Source organism: Gobius niger, assembly GCF_951799975.1.
Source record: "Gobius niger genome assembly, chromosome: 12".
Classification (NCBI taxonomy): Eukaryota; Metazoa; Chordata; class Actinopteri; order Gobiiformes; family Gobiidae; genus Gobius; species Gobius niger.
Genome location: NC_136863.1, coordinates 33,150,777 through 33,163,238, shown reverse-complemented (window position 1 = coordinate 33,163,238; position 12,462 = coordinate 33,150,777). Strand labels below are relative to the sequence as shown.

The following is a 12,462-nucleotide window of genomic DNA, read 5'->3' as shown; positions in this document are numbered from 1 at the left end:
TGGGGCTCACAGGGTTTCGTGAGAAGCTCGTTCCCCTCGGTTCATCACAGCAGCTGCCCGAGCCGCACTCAGCACCAGGGCCAGCGCCTCCTCCGGGTGGGACGAGCCGCGGGGGACTGGGAACAAATAAGCAGCCGCCATTCAATCTTTGTAGCATGTTTTGTGAGGATGGCACGCCACCACTTCCCGCCAGCCTGTTTCTTGTATCCTTAAAAGCAAAACACATCGATTGAGAGAGTCGTTTTTTTAGCTGGAAGTTGATAGTCATGTTCTGCAAATGGACCCGGCACTGTACGACACGCTGGGTTGTGCAACAACACGCACACACACACACACTTCTGACATGTTTCTGCTGCCTTACTGCGCCGCGGACTGTCCATGCCTGCAGGGACGCTCTGTATGTCGCTGTTCCCTCGCAGGTCAGAGTGGCTGCTCGCATGTAACGCGGGGAAGTGCAGATGTGCGTATGGAGCATTTGACCGCGGGGAGTTAGCGCAGCCGCCTGTCCATCACCGTCAAAGCGCCGCGGGGGAGACGGGCAGTAATGGTGTACATAAGCAACAGCGGGTACATACAGAAGCGACGGCCATTTGTACTGACCTATCCAAGAGTGACATGATGGGGAAAATTGTGCTGTTGTGTTGAGGTGGCTTTGGGAATAGTATATAGGGACAAAAAAAGTGAACAAATAATGGACAAGTGATATATATTTTAATCTACATAACTTGGTGCGTCCTAAATCCTTGGTTTATGACGCCACTACACTATCACTGCACTGCAAAAAGTGGATTCTAAGCAAGTAAAAAATGTCTTACTTTAAGAAATAAGTTCTTATTTTTTCCCTAAAAAGTAATAATGTTTTGCCGAGTAAAGTTTTCTTGAGAAAAAAAATCTTATTTTAGGAAATAAAATCTAGCCATTTCTTGTTCAGATATATTTAAAAAACATGCTATTTTTTTCTTGTAAAAAGAAAGAACAACTTTTTGAATCTTCTTCAGCTTTAGACAAAGAAAAACTAAGACTGAATTCTCACAGAGAGATATAGCACGGTGGCACAGCGGTTAGAGCCTCAGCTTCACAGCTCGAAGGTCCTGGGTTCGATTCCCACCAGGAAGGGGCCTTTCTGTGTGGAGCATGTTCTCCCATGTCTGTGTACATTTCCACTTCAACTAAAAACATGTACAATAGGTGAATCCTCCAGCAGGTGATTCTGACCATCAGCCTGGCTCCACATCATGGAGATCCGGGCGCTGCAATATTTTCCTTAAATATTAGTATTTATTAAGAACATTTTGCTCAAAAATGTGAGTCATTTAGAACATTTTACTTAAATCAAGCAACATTTAAGTAAAATACCCACAATTTTTCACTAAATAAGAATGTTTTCCTTAAATTATTCCATTTTCTGAGGACATTTTGCTTAATTCTAGCTTTATTTGCTTAAATTTAGTGTTTCTTTCTTGTTTTTTGATGAGAAAAATATTCTGGAAATAAGAATTCTTAGCAAGAAAAAAATGCTGACCCCATTGGCAGAATGTTTCCTTAAAACAAGACAAACTGTCTTATTGTAAGATTTTTTCCGTGTTTTTAGGAGGGCACTTTTTGCAGTGTGAGCTAAAATCCCACAGATAAATGGGCCGGGCTCGATCACTAAATTCCCACTAAATGAGGTCTGCACGCTCCTGTCTGCAAAAATAGCTTTACATTCCCTTTTCCTGAAAGTGGTGCTGACTCCTTTGTATTGTACTCACATTTCTCAATGTCACAAGATCCATCAGTTTGAACAGTTTCATTCATTTTCTTCAACTGCTTTTTGCTTTTAATATCATGAGAACCCAATGCACCGAGCATGACTGCACCCAGGGGCGGACTGGCCACATGTCCTTTCTGGAAGAGCACAGAAGGGCCACCAGTTTGGCCTCACAATTTTCTCCTTAACCTCTAATCTTACGCCTTAACCGAGCTTTGCCCAAATCTAAAAGCTCAAAAGAAAAGAAAAACGAAAACGAGGATGACAAAATGTGACAAAAATGTGCCGTAAAAGCAACAAAAAATTTGACAAAAACGTGTCGTGAACGTGGAAAAAAACAACAAAAAACATGACAAAAAACCAACAACAAAAAAGAGACAAAAACACAGCAACAAAGCAATGAAAAAAGCCACAAAAAAGGTGATAAAACACAATGACAAAGCCACAAAAGTAATGTAGGTCTTGTAGGTCTTAGCTTTCACTGTTGCTCTCCAGTTCAGGAGCTTTTAGATTTGGGTAATGTCAACATGTATCTGTGCTGTGTGCATTTACGCTCATTTGGGCCACACTGGTCAGAGTCCAGGGCCGTTTTTCAGTCCCAGTCCGCCCCTGACTGCACCTCTCACCTTTTCTTCACCTTCAGTGAACTCTGCAGATTGCCACTCCCTCCACCTGCCACGTTTGCGTCAGTCTTTTGCATGAAACGTAAAGAGCAAGTCAGCTGGTTTCTGGGCAGGCCACAGTGTGTCAGGTCGACTGTCAGTGTTGAACCTGTCGCCGTCTGGTTTAGTTCTGGTGTTGATCCTCCATTTTCTTCCCTTGTCTGGTGAGTATGCCCTCTCTTATGGGGTGTTTTGATGTAGATAAGGCTATAAAATACAACAATCATTGGTGTGTATGCTTGGAGTTGGTGCATCATGTTTAATGTCCTTATTGAATACAAAATCAAATCTAAGCGGTGTCAAAGTCTCAGAGGTATTGAGGCTCATATGGCTACAATCCAGAAATCTACTAAAACCTGTTCTTTTTGTTGGCTAGGGTTAATGTGCAACACTGTCTTCAGAGAAACAAAACCGAAACTCACCGGCAGCTTACGTTTCCTCTAAACCTTTTCTGTTGCGCTTACAAAATAAAAGCCTGGCTCCAGCAGCTTTATTTTGAAAGTGGCGACACAGCTGCGTGAGAGAAGATTAGTTTCAGTTTTACTATAGCTCAGCATACTGGAGCTATGAGCCTGCATGAGTGATGATGTGAAATACTTGTGTTTGATAGAAACTGAATACTTTTAGCTTTACACTACAAAAAGTCAATATCAAGCATTGGCTAAAATGACTTGAATTGAGGAAATGTATCTTGTTTTGAGCGGTTTTCACTCATTTAGACACTTTTCCTGATCGGACCAAGTTCACTTTGCTTGTTTGAGGACATTTCAGGCCAGTTCTAGGGTAAATCTCGCTTGAAATAAGAAAGTAAAATTGCCAATGAGATAAGACCAGTTTTCTTTCCCCATTGGCAAAGAAAATGACCTGAAATAAGGACGAAATGTATCGAAACGAGTCAGAAACATCTCAGAACAAGTGAAATAATCCAGGACAAACGCCCAACAACTTCTTAACTAGTCAAAACAACTCAAATGTGGATTATTGTGCTCAAATTGAGATGTTTATACTGATCTAGTTAAATACTTTTTGCAGTGTGTGCATATGGTTGGCCTTGAATATTGTATTGAACGTATTGTATGTCTATTGCCAACATTTTAATAATTTGTATTTATTCAATATTACTTAAGTTTTGTTTGTGGATCATTGCGCCCGTTTTAGTGATGCTTTTGTTCATTGCTTGATTCTATGAAGACTTGACAGAGCACAAATGCTTACTTTGTGGTAAAAATGAAAATGGTGTGAAACAGTCCAGATTCAGATCTCTTTAAGACTGATTCTGCACTTGTTATTGGTCAGAATTTGACATTTACATTTACATTACAGCTATTCTTCAATTCTTCAATTCAATTCTTCTTTTTTTCTCTTTTTTACATGATAACTGTCGGTATCTTTCAGGAATCAGTGATGGCTGCAGCTGTTGGATCGGAGGACGAGTTCCGCTGCTCCATCTGCCTGGATCTGTTCAACAACCCAGTCACCACCCCCTGTGGACACAACTTCTGCAAAGCCTGCATCACTGTAAACTGGGACCTCAACTACCCTCATGCCTGTCCCCTCTGTAAAGAGCGCTTCTACACACGGCCTGTTTTGAAGATCAACACTTTAGTATCGGAGATGGTGGCTAAAGTCAGAAGCTCCCACAAGGCCCGGGCTGGAGAGGGTGACGTCTCCTGTGATGTTTGTCCAGAGCCAAGGCTGAAGGCCGTGAAGTCCTGCTTGGACTGTGAAGCGTCCTATTGTCAGAATCATTTCGAGGCTGACCTGACTTTGCCCCGGCTGAAGACCCACGACCTGATAGGGCCAGTGCAGAATCTGAAGGAAAGAATATGCTCCATAGATAGACGTCCATTAAAGCGTTTTTGTCGCACTGACCAGAGCTATATCTGTGATGTATGTTATGTCTTGTTTCATAAGAAGCATGAGGTTGTTTCTCTAAAGCAAGAGTGGGAGCAAAGAAAGTCCAGTCTGAATGACACCCAGACTAAGTGCCAGCTCATGGTGAAGCAGAGGAGACAGAAGATCCAGAGGATAGAGCGTGATCTTGAGCTCGCTCACACAGCTGCTGATAGAGAAACGTCCACAGGGCTGCAGGTTTTCTCGGCTCTTACGCTGTGTGTGCAGAACAGCCTCGACCAGTTTTTAGACAGAGTCCAAGAAAAGAAAAAGCAAACCCAGAAACAGGCTCAAGACCTGATCCGGCAGCTGAAACAGGAGATCTGTGAGCTGGAGAAGACAAACAGCGAGGTGGATCAGCTCCAACACTCTGAAGACCATTTCCACTTGCTTCACCACTGCCCTGCACTTACACTCCCTGCTGGTCTGAAGAACTGGAGCAGCGTGAAAATAAAACCATGCAAAGTCAGCGTCACTCAAGCTCTTTCTGCACTGAAGGAACGCATGAATGCAGAAATAAACAAACACAACCTGGAGAAAGCTCAACAGTTTAAAGTAGACGTGACTCTGGACCCAGACACAGCTCATCCAAGCCTCGCTCTGTCTGCAGATCTGAAACAGGTCCACCACACCGATGAGACGCAGAAGCTCCCAGACTCTCCACGCAGGTTTACTGATTCTCCTGGAGTCCTGGGGAAACAAAGCTTCTCTAAACAGAGGTTTTACTTTGAGCTCCAGGTGAGAGGAAAGTCAGAGTGGGATGTAGGAGTGGCCCTGGAGTCAGTGAACAGAAACGGGCCTGTCAGTCTGCACCCAAACAGCGGATTCTGGAGCGTTGCCCTGAGGGAGGGCAGTAAGTACTATTCCTGTGCCGGTGATTGTCTTGCCCTCAGATCTGCTCCTCAGAAGGTGGGGGTGTTTGTGGACTATGACAAAGGGTTGGTCTCCTTTTATGATGTGGACACTGCAGATCTCGTCCACTCCTTCACCAACTGCTGCTTCACTCAGAAACTCCTGCCTTTCTGCTGTCCCGGAAACAACTATGAAGGTACAAACTCCTCTCCTCTGGTGCTTACTGGGGCGGAGGACCTGGGAAACCCGCCAAAGAAGCAGAAGCTCAAGACCTGACCACACTTAACCATGGGTCGTACTCTGACCACACTGAACAACATGATCATGATCTACCAAAAAGCCTGAAGTCTGTCTCTTCAAACAAAAATATACATATCTTTACTGAGTATTCGTACAATAGCCTGTGTCTGACTTTACTTTTGCTCAATTGAACAAAAAGAAGAGTGTTTCGTTCAACATTTTCCATCTTTATAAATTCTTCCCCCACTTCTTCTCTCAGTGGGAGATTTCCTTATTACTTTTCATTACATCAGTAAAATGTCTGCCTTTCCACGTCTCATCACTGAATGTCAATGTGCATCTGGGTCACTCCGAGGTCAAAGTGGAAACGCTCTAACTTTATATCTGTGTAGTAAATGTACGAACTCCAAACAGATTGAAATGTGTTATTTCTTTTATGCATTTCTTCTTGTGTTTCATGGTTTTCATTTCGAGGATTACTGTATATTAAAGAATTCGGAAAGTGTGATTAGCTTGACTTTTCCCCCATTTGTTCGGGTGAGCAGCTAATGTCTGTCGGCACTGTGAATGTGTGTGTATGATTTGCTCAGTGAACTATGGTTTTATGTGGAAGCTTAAATAATAATTAACTTTATTTTGCCACTGTTGGAAAGTGTAATTTTCATCCTTAAAAGTAACTCTAATGTAAATGTGTGCCAGAGCCGTGGGAAGATGTTTTAGTTAGGGGGCGCTGAGGGACAAAAATTACCCCCAAAATACTTTTTCTGTGCATAAATCCTATTTATTAACCTCTTAACTCCCGCCTGAACCGAGAGCATTTTCTCCAGTTCAGCTTTACCCAAATCCTGTAGGCCAGTGTAACGCTTCATTTGAAAGCTAAGACCTACAAAACTAAATTGATCACTTTTCGTCCATTTTTTCTCAATTTTTTGTTAATTTTTTGTCACATTTTTCATCTTTTTTTTTTTCCATTTTTTGTAAATTTTTTCTCAATTTTTCGTCAAATTTTTCTCACTTTATTGTCAAATTTTTGTCATTTTTTGTCACTTTTTTGTCAAATTTTTCTCACTTTTTCGTCCATTTTTTCTTCATTTTTCGTCAAATTTTTCTCACTTTTCGGTCAAATTTTTGTCCATTTTTGTCATTTTTTGTAAATTTTTTGTCACTTTTTCGTCAATTTTTTCTCGCTTTTTTCACATTTCCATCCTTGTTTTCGTCTCAGTTTTGTTGCTATTTTCACACCTTTGTTCCAGAAGCTTTTGGATTGGGGTAAAGCTGGAGAAAATGTGCTCGGTTCAGGTGGGAGTTAAGGGGTTAATGTTGCCTGCAGTTCACAAACTATCCACCAGGGGGTGCTGCAGCGCCCTCAGCACCCTGGGTTCCCACGGCCTTGATGTGTGCACACCTTGAACACAGCATCTCTGTCGACTGCTACAACTGATACATGGATGTCGTGTCACTAAAATAGCAGATCATTTGTGTATCTATGGACATGTTGCATATTGGCATTTAAACTTATAAGTGAAATAAATGTCTCCATGATGATTTAAGATGATGTCCCCGTTGGTTTTTCTATCATAGGTTTTAGCATGTGGTTTGCCTATGCAAGTGTATAGAAGCATACTGACAGCAGTGACTAGTCCCTGAATAAAGCATTCATATACACCTTGACATTGGACAGATGGCAGAGTTGTCTCGTGGTTGGTGGTTCAAATCCCAGCTCCCACAGAGAGAGAGTGAGCCTGTCAGGGTTTGTGTTCTGTGCCCCCTCCCCAGTGTGTTTTGTTTCTGTGCAGACCTGGTGGTTGACGGGGGTGCGGCTGGGACGAGGGACGGACTGGCCATATGTCCATTCTGGAAGAAGGGCCACTGGCTCTAGGGCCACCGGTCTGGCCTCTGACTCTACCTTACCCTTACCCCCGGGCGTAACCGAGCTTTACCCAAATCTAAAAGCTTAACCTCTTAACTCCCGCCTGAACCGAGAGGATCTTTTTCCTCACGTCATCAGGTTTTTTTTCCATCATTTTTTTGTTGGGTATTCAACTCATTTTAGTAACTCTTTTATTTTGGTCATTTTTTGTCACATTTTTGTCATTTTTTCGTCTAATTTTTATCAAATTTTGAGCAAATTTTTGTCATTTTTATTGTTATTATTTTTGGTCACTTTTTGGTCATTTCTTTTGTCATTTTTGTGACATTTTTGCCACTTTTTTGTCACATTTTCATAATTGTTTTCGTCTCAGTTCTGTTGCTATTTCCACACCTCTTTTTTCCAGAAGCTTTTGGATTGGGGTAAAGCCAAACTGGAGAAAATGTGCTTGGTTCAGGCGGGAGTTAAGGGGTTAAAAGAAAAGCATCCAAAAACAAAAATGCGCTGGAAAAGCAACAAAATGTGACGAAAACGTGACGACAAAGCAATGACAAAAGCGAAAAACAAGAGACGAAAACACAACGAAAAAGTGACGAGAACACGGCAAAAAGCCACAAAAAAGTGATGAAAAAGCAACAAAAACATGACAAAAATGCAGCGACAACGTGACAAAAAGTTACCATCACTTTTCTAGATTTTAGCTTCAAATGAGGCGTTACAGTGTTGCTCTCCAGTCAAGAAGCCTTCACTGGAGAAAATGCTCTGGGTTAAGGTGGGGGGTCAGAGGTTAACATATGTCTTTGTGAAAGTGTCGCATTTACGCTAATTTGGGCCAGGCTGCCCAGAGTCCAGGGCTGTTTTTCAGTCCCAGTCCGCCCCTGGCTGGGACCTGCAGCAGTGCAGCACACCTCGTCGTGATCATGATGAGCCTGGATCCCAAAGCTCCACTCAGACCTCTCCACGCTGCCAGAAAATTCCATCACGGTGGAGCTTAAGCTGCTTCTTGACCTGGATTTTTGTGATGCTTCGTTGCTTCCTCCTGTCTGCTCCCAGCCAGCTCCTCGTCGCCTCAGCCTGTAAACCGGTGTCCGCTTTGGGGTTCTTAACAAAGCCATTATTATCATTACTACATGACAGATCATATAGAATACTTTCAGACTGGGGATCGTCGATCTACTCAAGCAGATACAGCGTTTGGAAGCTACTGTGTACAGTTCGTAGTCACAACTGTCCTGTGGTGAAGACTGAAGAAAGTAATGTTGCCAATCCGCTCCGACCACAATGAAAGACTCACTCATATGCCTCGCCCACACTGCAAAAAGTGGATTCTAAGCAAGTAAAAAATGTCTTACTTTAAGAAATAGGTTCTTCTTTTTTCCCTAAAAAGTAATAATGTTTTGCCGAGTTTTCTTGAGAAAAAAAATATTATTTTAGGAAATAAAATCTAGCCATTTCTTGTTCAGATATATTTGCTAAAAAACAAACAACATTTCTTGTAACAAGAAAGTAAGACTTTTTGAATCTTCTTCAGTTTTAGACAAAGAATATTTTTTCTTATTTTAAGAAAAACTAAGATCAACAACTCTTAATGTAAGAACTGATTCTCACAGAGAGATAAAACATTCCATTCTTTAAAGTGGGGGCTCGGTGGCACAGCGGTTAGAGCCTCAGCTTCACAGCTCGAAGGTCCCGGGTTCATCTGTGTGGAGCATGTTCTCCCCGTGTCTACGTATGTTTCCCCTATCACTAAAAACATGTACAATAGGTGATTCTGACCATCAGCCTGGCTCCACATCATGGAGATGGGCAATACTTTCCTTAAATATTAGTATTTATTGAGAACATTTTGCACAAAAATGTGTGTAATTTAGAACATTTTACTTAAATCAAGCAACATTTAAGTAAAATATCCCACAATTCTTCACTAAATAAGAATGTTTTCCTTAAATTATTCAATTTTCTGAGGACATTTTGCTTAATTCTACCTTTATTTGCTTAAATTTAGTGTTTCTTTCTTGTTTTATGATGAGAAAAATATTCTGTAAAAAATGCTGACCCCATTGGCAGAATTTTTTCCTTAACACAAGACAATTTTTTTATTTGAAGATTTTTTTTCCTTGTTTTTAGTCGGGTACTTTTTGCAGTGCAAGGCTACAGTACGTTACTTTGCAAAAACATCATTAATATTCTGTACCTGTAGCTAGATCGTCATGGTAAGATGCATGGATTGTCCTTCATTAGTGTTTGACTGCGTTTCAAGAGGTTTTCTGAAGAATAGGATGTAATTAGGGCTACCACTATGCAGACTGACAGACACATGCTTGACTGACACAAATTCATGTTGGGATTTGAGCGTCAGAAACAGCATCTTAAATCAGGATCAAAGGGGTCCATAGAAGCAAATCAATAGCAGACAACATTCACTACAGTGTTATCATCGGGAACAGTCTCCAAAGCATGATTCGACTCAGCTCCGTGTGTTTCCTCTCCTTGTGTTTGCCGTGACTGCGGGTGAACGCAATAAAAGCATGATGAAGGTATCTGTGATTGAGATGAGCTGTCGGGAGGACGAATGTTTGGACTGACCCTGCCAATTGGCTTGTTGCACGGTGTGGCTATGCTAGTTCCTCTGACCTGAAGGTGTGAGCGCCAGTACTTCCTGTCTGTTTTCTTTTCCTGGAATAATAATCACATTTTCAAAAGATTATGTTGTGGGCGATGAGTTCCCGGTAGATGATCATTTACTGTTTTCAAATCATGATGTAACGAGTTCAGAGGAGACGCCTGTGATCATAAAGGATTGATAGTTTGTTTTGAAGCTAAAGGCTAACATGCTATCAAAAAATATACATAAAAAGGCACTATTTCAAATTGTGTAATGCACATTTTCTCCAGTTTGGCTTTACCCCAATCCAAAAGCTTCTGGGAAAAAGCTGTGAAAATAGCAACAAAACTGAGACGAAAACAATGATGGAAATGGGACAAAAAAGTGAGAAAACATTGACAAAAAGTGACGAAAAATTGATGAAAAAGAGGCAAAAATGTGACCAAAAAAATGACAAAAATTGTATTAAAAAAATTACGAAAAAATGACCAAAATGCGATAAAACATTGACGAAAAAAAGGACAAAAATGTGATACAAATTTGACCCAAAAAAATGGACAGAAAAGGACAAAATTTTGACCAAAAAAATGGCAAAAATGTGACTAAAAAAAGACAAAAATTTGATACATTTTTTTAACGAAAAAATAAAAACAAATGTGACAAAAAAATAACAAAAAAGTTACAAAAATGAGTGCAATACCCAACAAAAAAATGATGGAAAAAAAAAAAGAAAAAGATCCTCTCGGTTCAGGCGGGAGTTACAGAGTTTAAATTAGCCTTTAGCTTCAAGACAAACTCCCTGATCCTTATAAACATAAACGTCTCCTCTATGGAAATATTTCTACCAGGAACTCACTGGTCTAAGCTAATCTTAATGGAAATGAATACAAACAGGAAGTGCTAGCGCCCACAGCTTCAGCTCAGAGGAACTAGCGTAGCCACATTGTGCAACAAGCCAATTAGAGCAACAGGCTTAATATCCCGGAGGCAGAAGCATGAGCCGCCCCGCGCGACCTGATCAACACTGTTCACCGCAGCCTGAGAAGCAACACAAGACCGGGCTTCACAAGTTACACATTTGTGGAAAACAAGAAAGCAACATCTGGTACGTGTTAGAAATGGATGAAACGTGAGTTCTGTTCGAGCCATTTGTCAAATCAGACACAGAATAGATGTGTTATTATTACTCAGCAAAATGATAATTGTTTTGGCAAAAAAAAAAAGGTAGTGACTATGAGTTTTGGTGTTGCTCTGTTGCTTCTCCTCTCTGGCGGTGGCACCTGCATGTACCCAGCCCGTGCGTGTAATGAGCGTGTGGCAATTGGCTGGGATTAACGCGGGATAATTGCGGCGCTGCGATTGCAATCTACCTTTCAATTACTGCTCCAGCGACGGTGAGACCGGCGCCGCACAGGCCCCGGCCTGTGATCCGCTCACCGGCTGTTCCTGCCGCCGTCTCATCACGCTGCTGCTGCACAAGGGTGAGCGATATGATTCATGTAAGGTTTAGATGAGTCAAAAGCTACTCTCTTCTACACACATCACATCACATTACATTAGAGATGCTTAGATGTACAGTGGGAGGAAAAAGTGAGTGGAATTTCTTACATTTCTGCCTAAATTGGTCACTACATGTATGTGATTAAACAGCTTCTGCTTGAACTAACTCCACCCAAACATTTACTGGCTATAACATTGGCTACAACATGTAAATACTCACAGGGCATGGAGGGAATAAGTAAGTACACCCCCTGAATCTGACTGAACTGCAGCAGTTTTGGTCCGAGATTCATCCTGATCGTTGTGAGCGTCTAATCTGCAACTACAGAAAAGCACTTATTGCTGCAAATGAATTGTCAGCCAGCTCTGCAACCTCTTAACCCCCGCCTTAACCAGCTCAGCTTTACCCAAATCGAAACTGCTACAGCCTTTAGGCCCTGATTTGGAAAGCTAAGACCCACAAAACTGAGCAAAACAGCTTTTTTTGTGGCTTTTTCATCCTGGTTTTCGTCTAATTTTTGTCGCTTTTTTTTCAAGAATTTGTCCAGCATATGTTATCCAGTTTTGCTTTACCCAAATCTAAAAGCATCTGGAAAAAAGGGTCAAAAGAGTGACAAAAAGGTGATGAAAAGGCAACAATGGAGAAAAAAAAAAAGCCAAAGCACGACAAAAACGCTAATAGAAAATGTTTGTTTAAAGTGGGGGATAAAAAACGTCAAAAATATGATAACATGGCAATAAAGCGAGATATATGATCCGTTTTGTAGGTCTAGTCGAGAAGCTTTCAGATTTGGGTAAAGCCGAACTGGACAAAAAGGAAACTGCACTTGCACTTCACATGCTGTTGTGAATGTGTCTTTTTTTATTGATGGTAGCCCGTTGTCCAGGCTCTGAGGCAACAAAACAGCCCCACACCGTGATTCTCCTGCTCCAGACTTCACAGTGAGGATCGGGTTTTGATCAATAGAAAAAAGTTTCTCACGATATTGTGCAGAAAAACCTGAGACATTCACAACAGCAGGTGAATAAGTGAGTGAACCCCTGTATTAAATATCTGCTGATCCTTCTCTTGTAGCAATAAGCGCTTTTC

At 41.4% G+C, this 12,462-nt stretch overlaps 1 protein-coding gene across 1 annotated transcript in view; it reads left to right on the top strand.

Annotated features, from left to right (window-relative positions):
- Positions 1–5,433, top strand: part of LOC306971953 (E3 ubiquitin-protein ligase TRIM39-like) — a gene marked incomplete at its 3' end in the record, with an annotated part of 60,070 nt that extends 54,637 nt beyond the window's left edge. Inside the window, exon 2 of the mRNA XM_079568397.1 lies at positions 3,808–5,433. Within this exon, the coding sequence (XP_079424523.1) occupies positions 3,817–5,433 (1,617 nt within the window). The 5' untranslated portion in view covers positions 3,808–3,816. The remainder of the gene's footprint in view (positions 1–3,807) is intronic.
- Between the last annotated feature and the right edge of the window lie 7,029 nt (positions 5,434–12,462).